General features: G+C 35.3%; 2 protein-coding genes across 2 annotated transcripts in view; one reads left to right on the top strand and one right to left on the bottom strand.

Annotated features, from left to right (window-relative positions):
• LOC131959557 (ras-related protein Rab-26) overlaps positions 1-22251 on the top strand; it is a 186492-nt gene that overhangs the window by 145478 nt on the left and 18763 nt on the right. The gene's annotated exons all lie outside the window — the stretch shown is intronic.
• On the bottom strand, positions 5385-10165 carry LOC131959556 (uncharacterized). The gene is made up of 2 exons (XM_059324764.1): positions 9132-10165; positions 5385-5918 (listed from the first exon to the last, which is right to left on the bottom strand). Exons 1-2 carry the CDS (start codon positions 10117-10119, stop codon positions 5866-5868), a joined length of 1041 nt encoding a protein of 346 aa, XP_059180747.1. The 5' UTR covers positions 10120-10165; the 3' UTR covers positions 5385-5865.

Below are 22251 nucleotides of genomic sequence, written 5' to 3'. Positions count from 1 at the left end.
ACATTCACTGAGTGAAGATTTAGAAAATAAAACATATATTTCTCGCTAGAAATGTGATCAAAATCCATTTTTATGCAGAAACTAAGTCAAAATATAGATTTTTTCACTAAAAATGAGAGAACTGTCCGCCATGTTTTTTGTTCTGACCGCCGGGACCTTGAAAGTCACGTGACTTGGAACAAACCAATAGGAACAAATATCCATGGAATAGCCACGGGATATGACTGTCATTAACTTGCATTGTAGCCAAATCCGTGTCAGTTTCACGGAAATTTGAGTGATTCCGTGGCTATTCCACGGATTTTGAGTTAAGCGAATCCGTGGCTATTTCACGGATTCCTGTGAGACCAGGTTCGAAAAAAAACAAAGTAACCTATTTAAATAAGTTACTTTGTTTGGCCATCAGTTAAAAAGCTCCACAATATTGTGTTGAACTGACAAAAGAAAGTGTACAAATCAAAAGCTTTTACCAGTGTTTCTGCATTTATTTGACACAAAGGACATTGATTTATAATTGGGGGGTCCTCAGTGGCTGTTTTAGACTAATTATACTGTGGGGGCCAGTGTTTAATCAGAGGGGCACATTAAAAATTAAAAATGGCAAAGATGATATTTAAACATTGAAAACCTTTATTTTAGCCTCTTTAAAAATCTTATTTAGGTATATTTGGAAGATACAAATACACTGATTGAAACAATGAGACTTACCAGCAATATATATATATATATATATATATAATATATACATATTTATATATATTATATATACACATATTTATATATATATTTATATATATATATTTTTTTTATATATATATATTTATATATATATTTATATTTATTTATATATATATATATTATATATACATATTTATATATATATTTTTATATATATATATTTATATATATATATTTATTTATATTTATGTATATATATATATATATTTATATATATATATTTATATATATATTTATATATATATATTTATATATATATTTATATATATATATTTATATAGATATATGAATGAGAAATGTCATTGTCGCACAAAAATAATTGTTATTGCTGGTATGTATTTATATAAAAGATCATTCTCAATGTACTGCACTTTGAAAAAGAATAGAAAAAAAGGAATTGTGCACAAAAATGAGAAATGTCATTGTCACACAAAAATAATTGAAGTCAAATTACAACCTATTGGTTATTTTTGGAATGGGGGTTACAGACCAGTTTCATATGCATTTTCTGCAAAAAAATCACCATGACACATTCAAATTTAAGGCTCGACCAGTTTAAAAACACTGATTCAGCACCAAAGGTTTGTAACAAAAAGCATCAACTCAAAACATCAGTTCAACAACTCATGAGACATGATTAAAAAGACTTCAGAACACCATACATGTATGTTCTGAACCCTTACATACACCTTAATATGTTGAAATATTTGATTCATTAAGTCATTTTATTAGATAATTTTGACCAGAGCAACTTGACACACAAATTAATTACCCCAAGCTTTCAGATGATATACACCACTTTTATCGGGCTTTTTTGTTTGACCTGCTTAAAGGACATGTATACCTACAATAATAAAAATAATTTATATTTAAGTTAGATCAGTGCTTTCTGCCTCTAGGTTCAAATGTGCTCGTTTTACTGTAAGAACATTGTTCTGCTTCCATAGTTGTGAAATAGTTTAAGGCAGCTATTCTCAACCTTGGGGTCGGGACCCCAATTGGGGTCGCGAGATGATTTCTGGGGGTCGCCAAATCATTTTGGAAGTCAATTTGTGTCTTTTTTAGTCATTTTGTTTCCCTTTTTTTGGTCATTTTCTGTCTTTTTTTAGTCATTTTATGTCTTTTTGGTAATTTTGTTTCTTTTTTTGGTCATTTTGTGTCTTTTTTTGGTCATTTTGTGTCTTTTCTGGTAGTTTTGTTTCTTTTTTTGGTCATTTTGTGGTCAATTTGTGTCTTTTTCGGTCATTTTGTTTCCCTTTTTTGGTCATTTTGTGTCTTTTTTGGTCATTTTGTGGTCAATTTGTGTCTTTTTCGGTCATTTTGTTTCCCTTTTTTGGTCATTTTGGGGTTTTTTTGGTCATTTTGTGTCTTTTCTGGTAGTTTTGTTTCCTTTTTTGGTCATTTTGTGTCTTTTTTGATCATTTTGTGGTCAATTTGTGTCTTTTTCTGTCATTTTGTTTCCCTTTTTTGGTCATTTTGTGTCTTTTTTGATCATTTTGTGGTCAATTTGTGTCTTTTTCAGTCATTTTGTTTCCCTTTTTTGGTCATTTTGTGTCTTTTTTGATCATTTTGTGGTCAATTTGTGTCTTTTTCTGTCATTTTGTTTCCCTTTTTTGGTCATTTTGTGTCTTTTTTGGTCATTTTGTGTCTTATCTGGTAGTTTTGTTTCCTTTTTTGGTCATTTTGTGTCTTTTTTTGATCATTTTGTGGTCAATTTGTGTCTTTTTCTGTCATTTTGTTTCCTTTTTTGGTCATTTTGTTTCTTTTTTGGGTGATCTGAACTGTGCGTGTGAGATTGTGTTCAGTGAGCGGGGGTAGCAGACAACATGCATGTTAAATTGGGGGTCGCGACTCAAAAAGGCTGAGAACTACTGGTTTAAGGAGTAAGTTGATGATGCCACCACTAGTGGGCAGTGGTCTCTTTAAGAGACACGGGAGCAGGTTAGGGCAGGGGCATCTGCAGTGGCTCCATGTGGCTGTGACAAAAAAAAAAAGTACATTTTAATTTTAATTTATCATTGGTGTAGGCCCAAAGCAATTTGTATTCTTCAATTGTAAAAATGTTAAGCTTATATACGGCAATAAAGCATTTCTTTTTAACATACATTCATGGAAAAAATGATTAGACCACCTTGTTTTCTTCAGTTTCTTGATCATTTTAAAGCCTGGTACAACTAAAGGTACATTTGTTTGGACAAATATAATGATAACAACAAAAATACATCATAAGAGATTCATTTAAAAGCTGATATCTAGACATTTTTCATGTTTTCTTGATAATTACCAAAAACATTATGAAGAAAATCCATGGAAAATGACTAGATATCAGCTCTTCATTATTCAGTGGTCTAATATTTTTTTCCATGACTGTATTAGTCAACTAAAATGTGCATCATAGCTCACGAAAAATCTTAAAAAGCCTTATAACCTAAACATTTTGACAACTTCAAGTCTAATTTTGAGTTTCCCTAGCTAGACTAGCTTTCCATTACAAACTCCAAAATCATGTTAATAAATGCTAATTTTGACCAATTAGTCATGTTGGTAGACTAATTTAGACTTAGTAGGCTATTTTATTTTCATTCAAAATAAGGTTTGCGGCTATATTCCGACAATTTTTCTCTTATTTTGGCCAACAATGGCTCTTTAGTTAGTAAAGGTTGTATGCATGCGATGCATGCTGTCTGTTTAAAGAAATAACTGTTTACGTCTTATGCTACACAGAGTATCATCTGTATGTATTATTACTGTGTATCCTTATGTTGAATTACAGTTCATTACTCATCATTGCAAAAGGTTTTCTGTGAAGTTTAAGTAAACATGCTAATAACAATTCTCTGCTGATTTCCAAGCTAGTTCCCAAGCCAGTCTTTATTGATTTAATTTAAATAACATATGCTACATGTATAATCAGTAGGAGTAGGGTAAAATATCAATAACATATTAAAAATAAGAAAGTAATGGCTAACTAGAGTGATAGTTTAAAAACAATAAATACAGAAAACTACGGTGGCCCTGAAGTGCAAATCAGAAAACACAACAAAACAGAAAACCCAACAACAAATCAGAACATACAACAACAAAACGTGTTTTTTAAATTCCTGTTGTGTTGTTTGATTTGTTGTTGTGTTTTTTGATTTGTTGTTGTGTTTTTTGATTTGTTGTTGTGTTTTCTGTTTTGTTGTTGTGTTTTTTGATTTGTTGTGTTTTCTGTTTTGTTGTTGTGTTTTCTGTTTTGTTGTTGTGTTTTTTGATTTGTTGTTTTTTGATTTGATGCTGTGTTTTCTGTTTTTTTGTTGTGTTTTCTGATTTGTTGTTGTGTTTTCTGTTTTTTTGTGTTTTTTGAGTTGTTGTTGTGTTTTTTGATTTGTTGTTGTGTTTTCTGTTTAGTTGTTGTGTTTTCTGATTTGTTGTTATGTTTTCTGTTTTGTTATGTTTTCTGTTTTGTTGTTGTGTTTTGATTTGATGCTGTGTTTTTTGATTTGTTGTTATGTTTTCTGTTTTGTTGTTGTGTTTTTTGATTTGTTGTTGTGTTTTCTGTTTTGTTGTTGTGTTTTCTGATTTGTTGTTGTGTTTTCTGTTTTTTTGTGTTTTTTGAGTTGTTGTTGCTTTTTGATTTGTTGTTGTGTTTTTTGATTTGTTGTTGTTTTTTGATTTGTTGATGTGTTTTCTGTTTTGTTGCTGTGTTTTCTGTTTTGTTGTTGTGTTTTCTGTTTTGTTGTTGTGTTTCCTGATTTGCCGTTGTGATTTGACTTCAGGGCCACCGTACAATACAGATGTAAACAGTTAGTGAGTGATCTAATTCATGATAAAAAGTGTGTTTACAGCATATGTACAGTAAGCTATTGGACTGATTATTCCATGTTTGTGTTCTAAGTTTCACCCTTTTTCAAGTCAATAATCTGAGGATAAACTGACGACCGTCCAGAGTTTTGATGAGAGGAAGGTGTTATATAATATATTCAGCACATATATTGAGGGCAGCACAAATATAATCAGTTATCAGAAGAAACCAACAGCCAACAGAGAACATCAGGCACATTTCAGACTCAGTGCAGGCGAATGTACAGCAGTCATTTAAAGGGACATTGTGTGATTTATTGTCTCTATTAGCAACCAGCAGGAACTGCAGCATCTGCAGGGTTGGTTTCTTCCTACACAACCACACGCCCTGAAGCTGAACTCACACAAAGAAGAGTGGTCCCTTACAACAGGGAGAAGCTAGCCAGCTATCTACAGCTGATATTCAACAGGACTGTATACTGCCCCACAAAGTCTAACTGCAGTAACTACGCAAAGGGTAAAACTGAGAAAATTTGCTTTAAAGTTTTTTAACGTTTTTTAACTGGCCAGCCAAAGTGGTTTTATGTAGATAAGTGATATGACACTTTTTTCTACGTGTATTGATGATGTCATTTTTATGCCCAAAAATCATCATGATTTATTTAACTTTTGAACCCAATAATGTAGTAACTGCACTCTGGTTTTGCTGCAAAAGGTTCTAATAGTAATGCACAAACACAGTGAAGTAACTACAATGTTGTTTTAAAGGTGATTAACAATTCTGTTCAAAGATTTGTGTATTTTAGACTAAATATGATAAAGTTATGTTATATTTTAGTCTAAATATAATTTTATCTCACTTCTTTACTTAATCACTATCTAAATAATCATTTCCCTATCACATAAACTTATAATTTCTATTATTCTTCTCTGCACTATTCAACACAATGAAGAAATACAAGGCTACACTGTATCACAGTATTATTCCCCTCAAATAAAGCAAAATTGAAATCTAAAACTTTGTCACAAGATAAAACAGACATCAAGGAGTTCATTTTTAGTTATAACTTAATTCTGACCAACAATGTAGTTACTGCATTTAGGCTTTGTAGGGTTGTATAGACACCATGCATTCTGAGGTAATAACACTCAGTGGTGTCAGTGGGTGGCTAGGAAAGTGTTTAACTCTAACTTAAATCTTGCAATCTCAGAGCTTTCAGTCGAAACTTTAAATGAGACAAATGCTGTGGGCGACGGGCTGATGTCCCATCCTGAGGACTAACAGTACATGTACTGCAACAACTGGTCCTGCTGGTTAGTGGTGTCAGAGTTAGAGGGACTCTCTCAGCCAGGGAAGCGTGGAGTCTCCCTGTCACATCTGCTCTCCACTCTCAGCCCTGTTGAAACACAGAAACCTTGTTACTATTGACTGGCAGTGTGACGCCTCTCCTCTGCTTCAGCTTATTGAACAGCTAATCAATCAAAAGCTAATCAGTGTGAAAGGCACCCAGGCATCTACAATTAGATCATCTGCTAACTTTAAAGGCAGAGTTGTGCATCATCTTCATATACAACCAGTTTCTCATAACAATGTAACTGTATTCTGGTCCAGAGCAGTGCTGCTAGAGTAGCTGTTCTCAACCTTGGGTCGCGAGATGATTTCTGGGGGTCGCCAAATCATTTTGGAAGTCAGCTCTGTCTCCACTGTGTTAAAGTGTTCATGTGTTTTAGTCTTTTTGGTCATCTAATGTGTTTTTGTGTCTTTTTGTGTCTTTATATGGTCATTTTGTGTCTTTTTTAGTCATTTTGTGTCTTTTTGGTCATTTTGTGTCTTTTTGTTGGTCAATTTGTGTCTTTTTGGTCATTTTGTGTCTTTTTTTGGTCATTTTTTGTCTTTTTTGGGTCATTTTGTGTCTTGTTTTGGTCTTTTTGGTCATTTTGTGTCTTTTTTGGTCATTTTGTGTCTTGTTTTGGTCAATTTGTGTCTTTTTGGGCTTTTTGTGTCTTTTTTGGTCATTTTGTTTCTTTTTTGGTTATTTTTTTGTCTTTTTTTGGTCATTTTTTGTCTTTTTTGGGTCATTTTGTGTCTTGTTTTTGGTCTTTTTTGGTCATTTTGTGGCTTTTTTGGTCAATTTGTGTCTTCTTGTGGTCATTTTTTTGTCATTTTGTGGTCAATTAGATTATTTTTGTGTAATTTTGTGTCTTTTCTGACAAATCCCAAAGTAGCAAGTTATTACTTTCCAAGGAGTCTCTGTCTTGAAGCTGACTGTTACACACTCAGGAGGTCAGAATGGACTTTTAAACTGATAGCAAAGCACTTAGATTAAAAGTAACAATAAAAAAAAAAAAGTAAAAATATATATAAATGCACAGACAGATAGATGTTTTAGTTGTTGTCTGCTTCATTATTTGTCCAAAGAGTTTGTATGATCTGACCTGTGAGATTGTGTTCAGTGAGTGGGGGTCGCAGACAACATGTATGTTAAATTGGGGGTCGCGACTCAAAAAGGTTGAGAACTACTGTACTAGAGGGTAGCAGCAAACGGGAGCGTGTCTATGTTCCCTGGGTCCTATGTTCTCCTCTTTGTAGACTGGGGAACATAGGACCCTTTTCCCTACTTTTCCCAAAAAGGGTCCTAGGCCTGTAGGCCTACAGGCTGTTTGACCCCATATGCAATTAGGCCTAGACAAGGAAAGATTAGGTCAGGGTGGCAAACCTGCAGGTCTGGAGCTAACCCTAACCCGAACCCCAGGAGGTAAATTATAAACATACACATAACGGAAAACAATTAGAAAATAGTATCCTGAATATCACAATGACCTGTTTGCAGAACGACAAAGTTCATCCACTTCTTACACCCCCAAAAAATTATTTCTTTTTTATATCATCTGTTTGTTTTTAATTACTATTTTATTGGTTTATTTTAAACATATTTTCAATTATAAAAGGAGTGTTTTTATCATATGAGGGAGTTTACATGATCGTGCATGTGGTCTCCTGTTTTGCCACCCTTTTCCCCTCTTAAAACCTATATGTATTGCTACAGGGGAACATAGGACTTTTTGGGAAAAACAGGGAACACAGGACCTTTTTTCTAAAAAAGGGACCTATGTTCCCAAAGCACAGAACATAGGGATGACCTCACAGCAAACTATGTTAACCCTTTATCAGGCAAAGAACTATATTTGGTAACTTCAGGTAATATTTCGAGAAAAAAGTTGCAAATTTACTAGATTAAAGTGGCAAATCTACAAGAAAAAAAGTCGCAGATTTAAGAGATTTAAAGTGGCAAATCTGTGCGAAAAAAGTTGCAGATTTAAGAGAAAAAAGTGTGAAAAAAGCAACTTTTTTCTCACAAATTGACCACTTTAAATCTCATAAATCTACGCATTTTTTTCTTGTAGATTTGCCACTTTAATCTCGTAATCTTTTTTCTCAAAATATTTTTTTTGTATGTTTTTTTTTACACATTCTGACAGTCTGTAACATCCTCCAATATTCTCTAGGGTTAAAATTTGGAATTTGCGTGTCCTATTAAGGGTTAAAGTGGTGAATCTGGGAGAAGAAAGTTGTTTTTTTTCCACTTTTTTGTTGTGAATCTGCAACTTTTTTCGCACAGATTTGCCACTTTAATAAATTTGCAGCTTTTTTCTCGAAATATTACCTGAAGTTACCAAATATAGTTCTTTGCCTGATAAAGTGTGAAAACAAAAGTAAACCATTTTTAACTTAAGTAACTTTTACGTGTATCACGTTTTTTAACATAATTTACGTTTTTTACATCAGCAGCAGTCACGTGATCCTTGTAACTACTTCATTTTTGCATTTACGTACATTTGTTTACTGTTTAAACTGTCTCTTATAACGACTTACCAGACGTTTTGGTAACACTTTACAATAACCATCATTTATAAATGGTAAACAGATAGTTTATTAATGTTTAATCATCATTTATAAATCATTTATAGTCCATTTAGAATGGTAAATTCATAATTCATTAATGTTTAACTAACTACATCATTCATAATTGGCAAATAGATGGTATATTAATGTAAGTTTGTAGTTAATTTACCATTGACAAACAATTAAATTATAATTAATAGTTTTTTAATAGTTTTAGTTGTACTCATTATAACATTTTAACACCATATTTAGTATGTTAATGATTTTGTAATTGTTCATATACCTTTAAGAAATTGGTTGAAAACATTTAAAGATTAAATATGTAGTAAATGGTTAATAATTGCTTTATAAACCATCTATAAACTTCACTTAGTTTTAAAACTTCACCACGTTTTTTGCCCTAAACCTAAGCTCAGTGGTTTTACAACATAAATCCACAGAAACCGCAGCCTTTTTTACAACCGCGGACTGTACGTGTGTGCTATTTTTAGAATGCCCTGTTTTACCGCGAGCCCGTGATCGATACCTTAATAAGTACGATGAAACACAAGACACGATACATGCCGTAATTTGTGGGACAGACACACAACCTGTTGTGCCATTTATGTTGGACAACCTGTTGATCTCTCACAAGTGAACCTTGTTTGGTTTAGTTTATGTGTTAGTCTTTCCTCTCAGATAATTACTGGGAGATTGGAGTTCTTACCAGCTATCCTCTCACTCAGGCTGCTGTGGTCCCCGCTGGTGTGTGACTGTTTATTCTTTGGCTTGATGACGCTGGTGTAAATGATTTCCTCGTTAGCTGGAACAGGCTCACAGTGCTGCTGTGACTCAGCCATCAGCTGTGCTATTTGTCTCACCATGGAGGTTTTTTCTGGAACTGCTGGCGGTATTTTGCGCTTCACCTCCACCTTCTCCTCATTTCCCTCGCTGAAGACATTGTCCGACACCCGGCGGAGACGTACGGCGTAGAGATCCGCCAGCGTCAGCGCCGGTTGAGGGGTCGCCAGGGACCGGAGGAGGGCGGAGGAGTCAGAGTGGCGGCGACCGTGTGGTTTGGGTCTGACGAGGGGTTCGGCTTCAGGTTCTGGACTAAGAGAGCTGACTGAGAGAGAGTTAGTAACAGGTTGGTGTTCAGGAAAGACGACGGGGAGGGGGATCTGCAGAGACAGCCTGTTGGTGCGAGCACGGGCGGAGCTGGACCTCGACTTGGGGCGCAACTTCCAGCCGGACGGGTCGGGGCCGGTGATGACGGATGTCCGGGTGGGAGGAGGAGAGGAGCAGGAAGAAGAGGAGGAGGATGAAGAGTGAGTTGGTGACTTGAAGACCCCGATGGGAGGGCAGGAGTAGCGTTTGGATGTCTGATGGGGCGCTGCCTGGGGGCGGAGGGACACGCCACGCTGCGGAGGCTCTGGTTCCTTCTTGTTCTTCCTCACAGTAAAGACTGGCGAGGTCCCACACTTGCACAAGTCGGCTGACCAACGTCGCTGATCAGAACGTGGCGTCATATTAGAGCTGGAGACTGGGAAAGACTCTCTGGAGTCCTGGCGGTGCATCAGGGCAGCTCCTGGTCCATGTCGGGTCTTACTTTCTGCTCTGAGCCTCACAGGATTCGCTTCCGGCACTCTTTGACTCAGCTGGCCACACTTATTATTATTATTATTAGCACGGGCTGGGCTACAACATTTATTCATCTTGCTCGAAGAGTGTTTGTCAGGTCCGCTGAGCTGAAATAACCCTGTGGAGAGAGGTGATAACAGTGAGAGGGGTGTTGGCTGGTTCAATTTTTGGAAAGAGGAACAGAAGACGCCCATTTTCCACATCTCAAATCAAGTTTCATAAACAATGTTTTTACACAACAGAGGCACCAGCTGCTCTGTCAATCCGTCAGGCGTGTGAATTTTGTTGTTGATCAACTGAAAACTACCTTTGCAAAAGCGTTCTAACCCCTTTTTTTTTAGGGACAGGGTTTTCAGGGAGAGACAGCAGGTTAGATGCCACATAGAAGTGTTCTAAAGTTGGGAACCTGAAGATTATTTTTAGATGCGGTACTGCACTTAAGTTGTCAAGACACTTGAGGAGTACCGTAGAAAAAGCAATGCTCTGATTTGGTATCAAAAACTTTTGGCATTTTGGAGATTTTTGGAAAAAAAATGTATTCATACCATCCATCTGAATGTCCTAGATGTTTAATTTATGGTTGCAAAGTGTCACAAGGCTGTTATTATCACAACAGGTAATTTAATACAGTGAGGTGAAGTAAAAAAAAAAAATGCTCTCACTACAATTAAATACCACGATGGGGACGAACATCATCACACATGAATAAAATTGGGCTCATTAAATCCATAAGAGTCTCAGCTTTCAAATAGCTTAATTAGCTTTTACTGACATTGACAAAAACAAAACAACAGAGCAGCATAAAACCTACCAGACAAGACAAGTATAAGGCTTTAGTTGAACTGTATCACTTATGAATTCAGCTTTTCAATTCTAAGAGGGAGATTGTTTTAATTCCTCTTCAAAAGTTACACTGTCTCGCTTTAAATTAAATATATAAAAATCAAGTTTGAAAGTAGTTTGATTAAATTACAGCCATATTGAATGTCCCGATAGAACTCTGAAAACAGTGAACGAAAAATACTCGAAAACCTCAAATTATTATGTGAAAACACTTAAAAGTAATGTTTACAGTGTGAATATCTTTGTGTCCAATGTGAAAGTAAAATATAAGCATTGTTTACCTGCTGAGCTGATGTCGGTTCTCATCCAGAGTGGACGAACCGCTTTCTGAATATCACTCAATATCACTTTCTCACCGTTTACCCTCCCACTGATCTGATCACATCTGACCACAGCTTCCTCAAAATAACGCCCAGGAACTACCACCCCTCCCCTCCCCCCTAACGGCTGCTTTCATAATACCATGAAGTAAGAGCACTATGGGAAAGTAGGTGTTTTTTCATGAGGCACAGTTTGTCAGGTCAAGCTCAAGTCAGGACTCATATGCACTTAAAAGTTTCTTTATTCAAAGAACGCAGCGGGGTAAGTCCTCACAGAGTGGAAGAAAAGGGCTATGAAACACCTGATTCTGAGTAGAAACTAAACAAAGAAAAGTCACTCAAAAGGAGGAAAAACACTGAACCTATCTACACTAAAAACTAAATATATAAATCATAATCTAAGATAAGGGGGAAACTGTTAAATAATAACTCCTACAAACTAAAAGCGCTCCAAAAGGGAGGAACAAAACCTAATAGGAAAAATAAAAGATTCTACTAAAACACTATGAAAAACTGGATCAGGACTAAAGGGGGAAAAATAATAAAGAACACAAAATCACTCCAAAAGGAGGAAAAACAAAACGGCTGACTCAAAAAGCTATGAAACTAAGAACTGTGCTTAACTAATAAATTACAAAGAAAAATCACTCTTGCGAGGAATCCAAAAGGGCGAAAACAAGACAAGCTGTGGTAAGAAGGAGATAAGTGGCTGGTATGGTGACGGGTCAAACACACTGGACCAAGACAAGGAAACACAGACTATTGGAACACATGGAGGGAAGGGAGCACCAGGTGAACACAGACTATAGGAACACATGGAGGGAAGGGAGCACCAGGTGAACACAGACTATAGGAACACATGGAGGGAAGGGAGCACCAGGTGAACACAGACTATTGAACACATGGAGGGAAGGGAGCACCAGGTGAACACAGACTATTGGAACACATGGAGGGAAGGGAGCACCAGGTGAACAGACTATAGGAACACATGGAGGGAAGGGAGCACCAGGTGAACACAGACTATTGAACACATGGAGGGAAGGGAGCACCAGGTGAACAGACTATAGGAACACATGGAGGGAAGGGAGCACCAGGTAAACACAGTCAGTGATTAGGGGAGACAATAGCTGTATCTTAAAGTCAAGGATCCTTCCTTCAGAGTCGAGGCCAGAGTCCTTCCTTTCACTGGTGTAACGCACAAATAGAACAGCCTTCAGTGTGCAGCTGTGTGTCATTGCGTAATTGGACGTCCTGCTGAAATTCAGCACTGCAATTTCAAAATCAGTTCACGACATCTATATCTCTGCCACATATTAGTGGAAATGGAAGGTCGAATCTCCATGATTTAGCAAGTAAAAGCCACAAAGTGGATTAAGCCTTGTAGAACCTGATAATGTAATAAATTCCCAATAATGGAATAACCCAAAAAATGTAATAAAAATCTGCACTTGAGTCCATTGAAAATGTAATAAAACCTGATAATGTAATAAAGTGCATTTCCCAATAATGTAATACACTTTTTACCAATAATGTAATAACGTTTAACATTAATGGAGGTTATTATATTATCAGGTTAGCCTTCATGTCACAAGTCCTGATAATGTAATAATTCCCCAATATTGTAATAATGTAACAGCAGACCACCCATTACTTGGGTTCAAGTGGTGATACTGTGTATCAACTCTAGCTCAAGAGCTCTAGCGCCACCAACAGGTCAAAGTTGAATGTTTATTCACTTTTGACCCGTTCATCCGTTTTTCACAAAGGATGTATCACTGGAACCATTGGGCCGATCCCAGCTCAATGCATCCTCAATGGGGGTTTTCGGCCATATTGGATTTTCCGCCATCTTTGATTTAATCAAAAACCTTCCATTAATGTTATACTTTATTACATTATTGGTAAAAAAGTGTATTACATTATTGGGAAATGCACTTATTACATTATTGGGAAGTTATTACATTATCAGGTTCTACAAGCCTGAATATTTAACTGATCCTGGCTGAATTTGGCCGCTATTTAGTTTCATAAAAGTAGCGCATAATTCACCATGAGTGTGATTTTTTATTTTACAGTACAGTTCAATAACAGTTATTTATAAATAACAATAATGGATAATAGTGGACTTTCGGCCCATGTAAACACAATAAACAAATGTATAATTTTCTGAATGGCATAGCTACAGATACTTACTTAATTTGTGAAGATTATCTGCTGAACAAAACGTTTAAGTATCAGAAATGTGTGTTCGCTACAGAGCTTATTTTATTTAAAGTGCAAATGCCAAAAGTTAAAATAAAAATAAAATGAAATGAAAGTTGAAATTTCTAAAATAATACAATGGGTAATTTTTTTGTTGTTGACAGTATAAATGATCTTGAATGTTAAATTACAGTGATTTCTATGTAAAAATACAAAAAATACACATCATATTGCTAAATGTAAAATTGAGGCAACTTTCTGGGTTTTTTTAAGTAAAACTTTAAATGTTGCCTTACCATCACATCAAAATAAAAAAATAAAAAAGTTGTTATTCTATTGACATGTTTTTAAAAAAAAAACCAAATAGATATTTCATGTATGTTATTTGTATTTTTAAAGAATTCAAAATAAATTATGGTTGTTTACTGTTATTGGATGTTAAGTGTTTATGTTTTTTAGTTATTAAAAGGGCGTTAAAAGTGGTTTTGGTTCACTTATAATACTGTTTTATTTTTTTTAATTTCATCTCAGATTCAAAAAAAACTTTGGGACGTTGTTGAGAATAAAACAGAATGTGTTAATTTGCTAATTCTTTTGACATATATTAGTTTAAAAAATGCATGATAACAATAACACATCTGCTCAAACTGATAAACTTCTATTTTATTGCTAATATATGCTCTGAATTAGATGCTTTCTGTTTTATTTTTTTAATTATTATTTTGGAACTGGGTTGTACTATTTTATTCACCACATGGAACCAAAAAAAATAATTATTCTCTTTCAATGTCTTTATTCGCACCCAAACTTCTTCTTGTTAAAACTTTTCCAGTTAGCAGGAGCAGATTTAACTGTGGACGTCTGGCACTACTGATTCACACTTTCTCTTTATCTCTTTTGAAGAAGCTGACAAAGTTCAGAAAGCTGTCGCAACAATGCAAATTACGAGGTGACGTTCTCTGGTGACTTCTGCAAACACTCTATAATTGGTCTGATAGAACTTCTTCTCTTGACCTCGTCTAGTGGAAATTACTACCGCTCTTGAGTGCGAAAATGAATCAAATATCACGTCAAAGTTCCTTTTAGTTTTCTTTATAACCAGACATCAGAACACTGTCTAGGTACAGCAGAGGAGAACTTGGTCGATTTTAAGGCTGCTAAAAAAAAAAGGTGTCTCCAAGTCCAATGAAGCCTTTGTTCTCTCTGCTTTTCTGTCTCTGTTAGGGCGTCTTTAAGCAATTCTGCAAACCACACTGCAAAAAAAGAAAAGTTGGGTGAACTCAAAATTTCAAGGCAACAAACTTCGATACAATTTTAAGTTGGACAGTTAAACTAAATATTTTAAGTTTTGTTTTTGAGTTTGCTCAACTCTGAATTTCTCTGGTACGATTGTAACGCTGCTATGAAATGTCAGCTAATGTTGTGACCACAAATTTGAGTTAGCATTGATACGCTAATGGCTACTCTTGTAGCTGGAACAAGCAGCGCCGCTAGCGTCAGATAGCCGCTAGCATCAGTTAGCCCTAGCATCAGTTAGCCGCTAGCATCTGTTAGCCCTAGCATCAGTTAGCCGCTAGCTTTCACTAATGACCGAATTTCACAACAAAGAAATAAGAGTTATCAGAACTATTGTCCCTTGTTGTGAACCCCAACTTAAAGATATAAGTAACAACAACTCACAAACTTGTTTTTGAGAATTAAAAAAAAACTTCAGGTGAGGTTGTGCTGAAAAAGATGATGCCAGCATGGCATGGTAACCATTATTTAAGTTGCATATACAGGCAGAATGAAAAAGAGTCAAAAACCAACAAAATAACCCCAAACTCCATAGAGTTCAGAAATCTAGTCAAGGTAAATGATCTGTCCATGCAGCAAGATCATTTCCCTCAGATTTACTGTTTTTATCATGTTTTTAGACTAAACACCTTTTTTTTTTTTGCAGTGTATGACCTCCAGGTCATGTAACAGCCGGTAATTTATTGCATTATCAGGTTCTACAAGCCTGAATATTTAACTGATCCTGGCTGAATTTGGCCGCTACTCAGTTTCATAAAAGTAGCGCGTAATTCACCATGAGTGTGATTTTTTATTTTACAGTACAGTGCAATAACAGTTATTTATAAATAACATTAACGGATAATAGTGGACTTTCGGTCCATGTAAACACAATAAACAAATGTATAATTTTCTGAATGGCATAGCTACAGATATTTTGCACATAGTACATCATCATCTGACGCATATAAATTAATTAACAATAAATTTAGCGACTGACAAACATAATGACCTCCAGGTCATGTAACAGCCGGTTTAAACCAGAAATAATGTGCTGTAGGATCTGGGATTTGTCAGATATTAGAGGCTTTTAAAAAAGCAGAGACTTTATGATTAAAAGTAACACAAAATACATCACACTAGGTTGCACTTCTGTCACATGTCTTGCTGTTTAAAGGAACACTTCACCGTTTTTTCATATTAAAACATGTTATTCGGTCAAGTAAGACGAGTTGATACAGACCTCTTGCGTCTCAATGCGTGCACTCAATCGCCCTGGCGCGCGGCGCCACTTGGCTAGCACTTAGCTTAGCCCAGTTCATTCATTAGGATCCAAACAGATGGACAGTTAGAAGCGACCAAACTCCTCCACGTTTTCCCTATTTAAATACAGCTACACGAGTAGTTAAACCACCAAGTATGGTGACACAAAATAAAACGTGGCGCTTTTCGAAGCGGATAAAAAGGAGAACTATAATGTATGGCGGAATAGCACTTGGGAGCACTTCGACTCGGCGCAGTAATATCATCACTTCCGCTCCCTCTCACTTCCATCAGGAGTGATGATATTACTGCGACATTATAGTTCTCCTTTTTATCCGCTTCGAAAAGCGCCACGTTTTATTTTGTGTCACCATACTTGGTGGTTTAACTACTCGTGTAGCTGTATTTAAATAGGGAAAACGTGGAGGAGTTTGGTTGCTTCTAACTGTCCATCTGTTTGGATCCTAATGAATGAACTGGGCTAAGCTAAGTGCTAGCCAAGTGGCGCCGCGCGCCAGGGCGATTGAGTGCACGCATTGAGACGCAAGAGGTCTGTATCAACTCGTCTTACTTGACCGAATAACATGTTTTAATATGAAAAAACGGTGGAGTGTTCCTTTAAATGGCTAAAAATAAACATCCAGCAAACCGACCATGTGGCTCCATTGTAACTCCTGCTATAAACCCACAGCCGTGACATTTCCTCTCCCTCCTCTTCCTGTCCTTGACTGTTTCCACATTTTGTACAAAGCTGTAACCGAAGCTGTAAATCTGATGTCACAAGTCATCACATGTAGACCAACACGTCCACGTGTCCTCCTCACATGTTCCTGTTACTGTACGACTTCTATCGCTCCGTGTCGGCAGCGAGTCTTTTGAAGTTTGATCACTTTCAGCACAGAAGCTGCTTCCACTTCCTGCTAATCCACCCACGGGCCGCCGAGAGTCTTTCAAGGCTGTGTGAGTAATTGGCAGGTTGGCATGTTGTGGAGCGGGGCTGCTAGGTGAGGCTCGCTACATTAATCTCTGTGTAATGAAGTGATGTAAACCCCTGGAGAGGCAGCAGGGTACTGTAAACCTGCAGACGGAGGGCAGGGATTAGCACTGATGTGAGCCGTGTTGGTCTGATGATACGCTCACAGAGAGGAGCAGGAGATGTGTGTGTACACTGTAAAAAGTGTAAAAAGTAAAAAATTACAGTAAAATGCGGTCAAATTGCATGAGAAATACGGCCTAAAATAAAAAAAAATTACATATCACCATAATAGACACTTTTAACCCTATAAAGCCTGAACCGTGAAATAATTGCCAGAAAATTCAAAATTTTCTAAACTGGAGTGCTTGTTGAACCGGCTAACATTTTTTTAAATTCAATATCAATTTTCATATATGAATTTAATTTGGATCATATTTGATACATCAGTTCTTTTTGTGCAATTTGTTGCTCACAATTTGCTTTTCTTGAACTCACATAATCACATAAAACCTAATATTTTTAACCAAATAAAACTTTGACTTTCCTTTTAACATTTTCCTCAAACAAACAAAATATGTTTTTCCATATAAAACAACATCATACATCTGCTGATATGAAGTTTTCACGCAGTAATGACAGATCCACCAGTGGAACCAGCAAATCATTTTTGTTACATCTGGTATTTTTGTGAAATTTGTCGCTCAGTTTTTTTAATCATCAATTCATGTATTCATCAGGTTTTTCAGAAAAAAAAATATCACACTGATGATGTAGAGGTCTCAAAAACTTATGTATCAAATATGATACACTTGGCTTTATAGGGTTAATTACTGTCACAGAATAGAACAAAACTTTTGAAAAACACAGTTTTATTGTAAAAATATTTTTTAAAATCATGTAAAATGAATGGAGGAATACCATATTGTCTCAAGGACACAATTACCTTTAAATAAACGGACTACTCAGTCTAAATTACAGTTTTTGCTGATATTTACATTTAAATTTACAGTAGAAAACCCACTCACTGTAATTTTCACGGTGTAATTCTAACCACAGCTGCCGGTGTTTTACCGTAAATTTAACAGATTATTTTTGACAGTGTACAGTGTGTGTGAGACGTGACCTTTCTCTTGCTGTTTCACTCGATAGCAATAAAACCTAGTGTGTTTACTCCTGCTGTCCAGTCACAAGACATCAATATGTGCTTATTGATGCCTGACTTGTTAACAGCAGCTGTCTGCACAGCTGGCCCTCTCTTTTTTTTTTTTTTTTCACAATATTTTTATTGTCAATTTTCAGAGTAACAAATAACATACACTCCAATTTTTCCAGTTTTTTATTGAAATTCAAGCAGTTCAAGTCAAATGAACAGCTTGAAAGGGTCCAAAGGTAAGTGGTGAACTGCCAGAGGTAAATAAAAAAAGGTAAGCTTAACCAAAACTGAAAGATAATGTACATTTCAGAATTATACAAGTAGGCCTTTTTCAGGGAACAAGAAATGGGTTAACAACTTAACTCTATGGAGTCTTGGGCTATTTTGTCCATTTTTGAATTATTTTCATGTCTTTGTGAGTCTTTTTGTGTCTTTTTTGTCATTTTGTGTCCTTTTTTTTGTCATTTTGTGTCTTTTGGTGTCTTTTTTTGTCATTTTGTGTCTTTTTTTGTCATTTTGTGTCTTTTTTTTGTCATTTTGTGTCTTTTGGTGTCTTTTTTTGTCATTTTGTGTCTTTTTTTGTCATTTTGTGTCTTTTTTTAGTCATTTAGTCCAACATAAAATGTGATTTTGAATCTTTTTTTTACTTTCAAAACACTATCATGCTCAATAAAGAATTTTTAATTTTGCAAATGTGCATTCATTTCAGAGTACACTGAGACATTAAACTGCATCATTTTCAATTAAATTCTGGAAAAGTTGGTGTGTTCTAAAACTTTTGACCAGTAGTGTACATACACAAATAATAATAAAGATAATAATAAAAGGTAAATAAATAAAAACTAGACACAAACTATGACATGTCAAGACAGAGTATATAATATAATGTCAGAGTTGAATGTCCTCTTGAGTGTATCAAATGTCACAATAGGTACTCTTCAAGAGCACATGATAATAATAAAAGTAAAAATAAATAAATAGATAGATAAAATAAAATAAAAAATATAGATGAATAAATAAAGAAACAAGAAAAAAATAGAGAAAATAAAATAAAAAATATAGATGAATAAATAAAGAAACAAAGAAAAAAATCAATAAAATCAATAAAATAAAAAAATATAGATGAATAGATAAGGAAACAAGAAAAAAAAAAAAATATAGATGAATAAATAAAGAAACAAGAAAAAAATAATAATAAAAAATATAGATGAATAAATAAAGAAACGAGAAAAAAAATAAAGTAAAAAAATATAGATGAATAAATAAAGAAGCGAGAAAAAAAAAATATAGATGAATAAATAAAGAAACGAGAATAAATAAATAAATGAATGAAAAACTTGACACATACCAAAACATACCAAAACAAATGACACACAAAGAGGCACAATATAATTTGTGTCTTTTGTCTGTTGTAATTTGTTGTGTCCTGCGGGCTAAAAAGGAAAAGGACCATCTATTGTTACCAGCACAAAGTTCAACAGCAGCATCTGTGATGGTATTGGAGTGTCCTGGTGCATGATGGGTAACTAACACATCTGTGAAGCCATTTATACTGAAACAGGTCAGGTGGGAAAGCAAGCAAGAATGTGAAATAATTTAACTTCAGAACTTTAATAGTTAGAGTCCTCAGTTCCTAAACACTTATTGAGTGTTGTTTAAAGAAGAGATGATGTAAGATCGTGGGAAACATGCCACTATCCCAACTTTTTTGGTGCAGGCGTTGGTTTCAGCATGAGCGTATATTTCCAATAAACAATGATGTTTATTAGTTTTAACATTAAATATATGTTTTTTGTACAGGATTAATGGATTAAATGTCAAATGAATTGGAAAATGGTCGTACTTTTTTTAATTTACATTTTAAACAGCGTTCCAATATGTTTGGAATTGGCATGTAAAACCCACATGTCTAAAACAAAGAAGGGAAATGGTTTATAATAGAGAGAATATGAGCTCCTAAGTAATGAAACAACCTTACAAAAACCAGGTGGGCATAATTACTGAAGAGAAGGAGGAGGATTTCAGGTTTTTAATTTGAAGTTGAGAAAGAGATTTGCTCAGAATGAGAAACCACAGCAGAGATGGACAGAAGAGCTCTGTGGAAAGTGGAGAGATTTGATGCTCAGGTTGTTAGCAAAATGATGAAAGAAACAGTTCAGTTTCTTTACGAAGAACTCAGAGATCCAAGTTTAAAAGCCAGGGGCAATTTCAGCGAGAGTGGAGATCCATGGCTTAGCCTTAAACCATTGAATCACTCTGGGGCTATACCTATACATAATTCTTACTGTTATCATTATTGATCTTCATGTTATCATGTCTAACACACTCTTACCTCTTTTAACACACATGCTCTGATCACTTTTTTGATAACCCCTTACAATTTAATGCAAATTGTTTTTTGTCGATACTGTAATAAGTTTGTCACTGAGGTCGTAGCTGGGGCATAGGTTTGTTTTCAACACTTAATTTCCATAATTCTGATGAATTTAATGCACCAATTTAATCTTTTCCAGCATCAGTTTGTGGTAGAAATGTCAGGGTATTTCCTGCTTCAACCATCATTCTTCAACTTTCCATTTCCTGGCAGATTGTAACCGTTGCTGTTCAGATTCCATACTGCCACCCACTGTGGCACCCACTTTTCCCACAGAATTAAATGATATTCGATCTAATGGTCAATAAAATACTACTGGGCCTTTGAGTTTTTACATTACGTGAAGACCAACACAGGTCCAACACACACTTGGAAAGGGAGAAATCAGCAGAAGGGTACTCTTAAGCAGTGTATGGACAACAAGATCTCAAACCTTAACACCAGAATAGGTCTCGTTCTAAAAATAGCACACACGTAATTATACAGAAATGTATGGTTGTAAAAAAGGCTGAATTCCTGCTATCAAAACACTGATCTAGGTTTAGGGTAAAAAAAACATCCTAGTCAGGCGTTATAAAGGAGGGATTAAATACTACATTAATGTACATAAATGTCAAAAATGAAGTAGGCATGTTACGTAAAAAGCATAAGTTACATAAAAAAAAATTGAACTTACATATACAACTCAACTTAAGAAACAACGTAACTTGCGTAAAAACGTAACTTGCGTAACCAACATAACATACGTAACCAATGTAAATTAAGTAACGTACGTAACTTATGTAAAAATGTAACTTACATATACATCTTAACTTATGAAACAACGTAACTTGCGTTAAAACGTAACTTGCGTAACCAACGTAACATATGTAGCCAACGTAACGTACGTAACTTACGTAAAAATGTAACTTACGTAAAAATGTAACTTACGTAAAAATGTAACTTATGTAAAAATGTAACTTGCGTAACCAACGTAACATATGTAATCAACTTAACTTACGTAACGTACGTAACTTACGTAAAAATGTAACTTACGTAAAAATGTAACTTATGTAAAAATGTAACTTACGTAACCAAAGTAACTTAAACAACGTAACTTGGGTAAAAAATTTAACTTGCGTAAAAAAAGTAGCTTGCGTAACCAACGTTACTTACGGTAAAAATCGTTGACGCATAGTAGAGGACGGCATAATAACATAAATATAGATTGTATTTTGCTGCCTGTACATACGACCTACAGTAAGTATTTTTTTAATAAAAAAACTTTTTTGATAAGACCTATCTACATTTACATCACCAGCCCAGTTCTACTTCCTGTCTTTCCAACTGAGTTTACCAGCATTTATAATTTCATATAAGCTTCCTACCATCCTAGGGTCTCAAGGAAAAACAACATTTTTCCCCCTGAATATATATCACATATTATGAAGTTTTTGTGAAGGACACCTTTTCTCCAGCTTCCAATACAATGCTGACGAAATGTCTTTTCTCCTGCGTCAGAATGGGATAACCTTCCTGTTCTCCCTGAAACAGTTGAGGTGTTCTGACACAACCTTGAACCTCTCTTCAGCGCTGACTTCACTGTTGCATAAGCTCTCTATTTCATTACACCTACCTCCATCTTCTTCTCACTCTTATCCAGGCTTAGTAGCAGAGTCTCTTTCCTTCATGATATCCTGTGAACAAATAAATGAGGCAGGCTGGAAGGTTAATACAAATCCTGTGATCCTCTGTGGCTCATTATTTAGTATCTTCAATATCTGCAAATTCATTTTACTCCCCAAAAAATCCCACTTTTCA

This window comes from Centropristis striata, chromosome 21, assembly GCF_030273125.1.
Source record: "Centropristis striata isolate RG_2023a ecotype Rhode Island chromosome 21, C.striata_1.0, whole genome shotgun sequence".
Classification (NCBI taxonomy): Eukaryota; Metazoa; Chordata; class Actinopteri; order Perciformes; family Serranidae; genus Centropristis; species Centropristis striata.
Note: the sequence above shows the minus strand (reverse complement) of the source record. Positions and strands in the feature narration are given on the sequence as shown.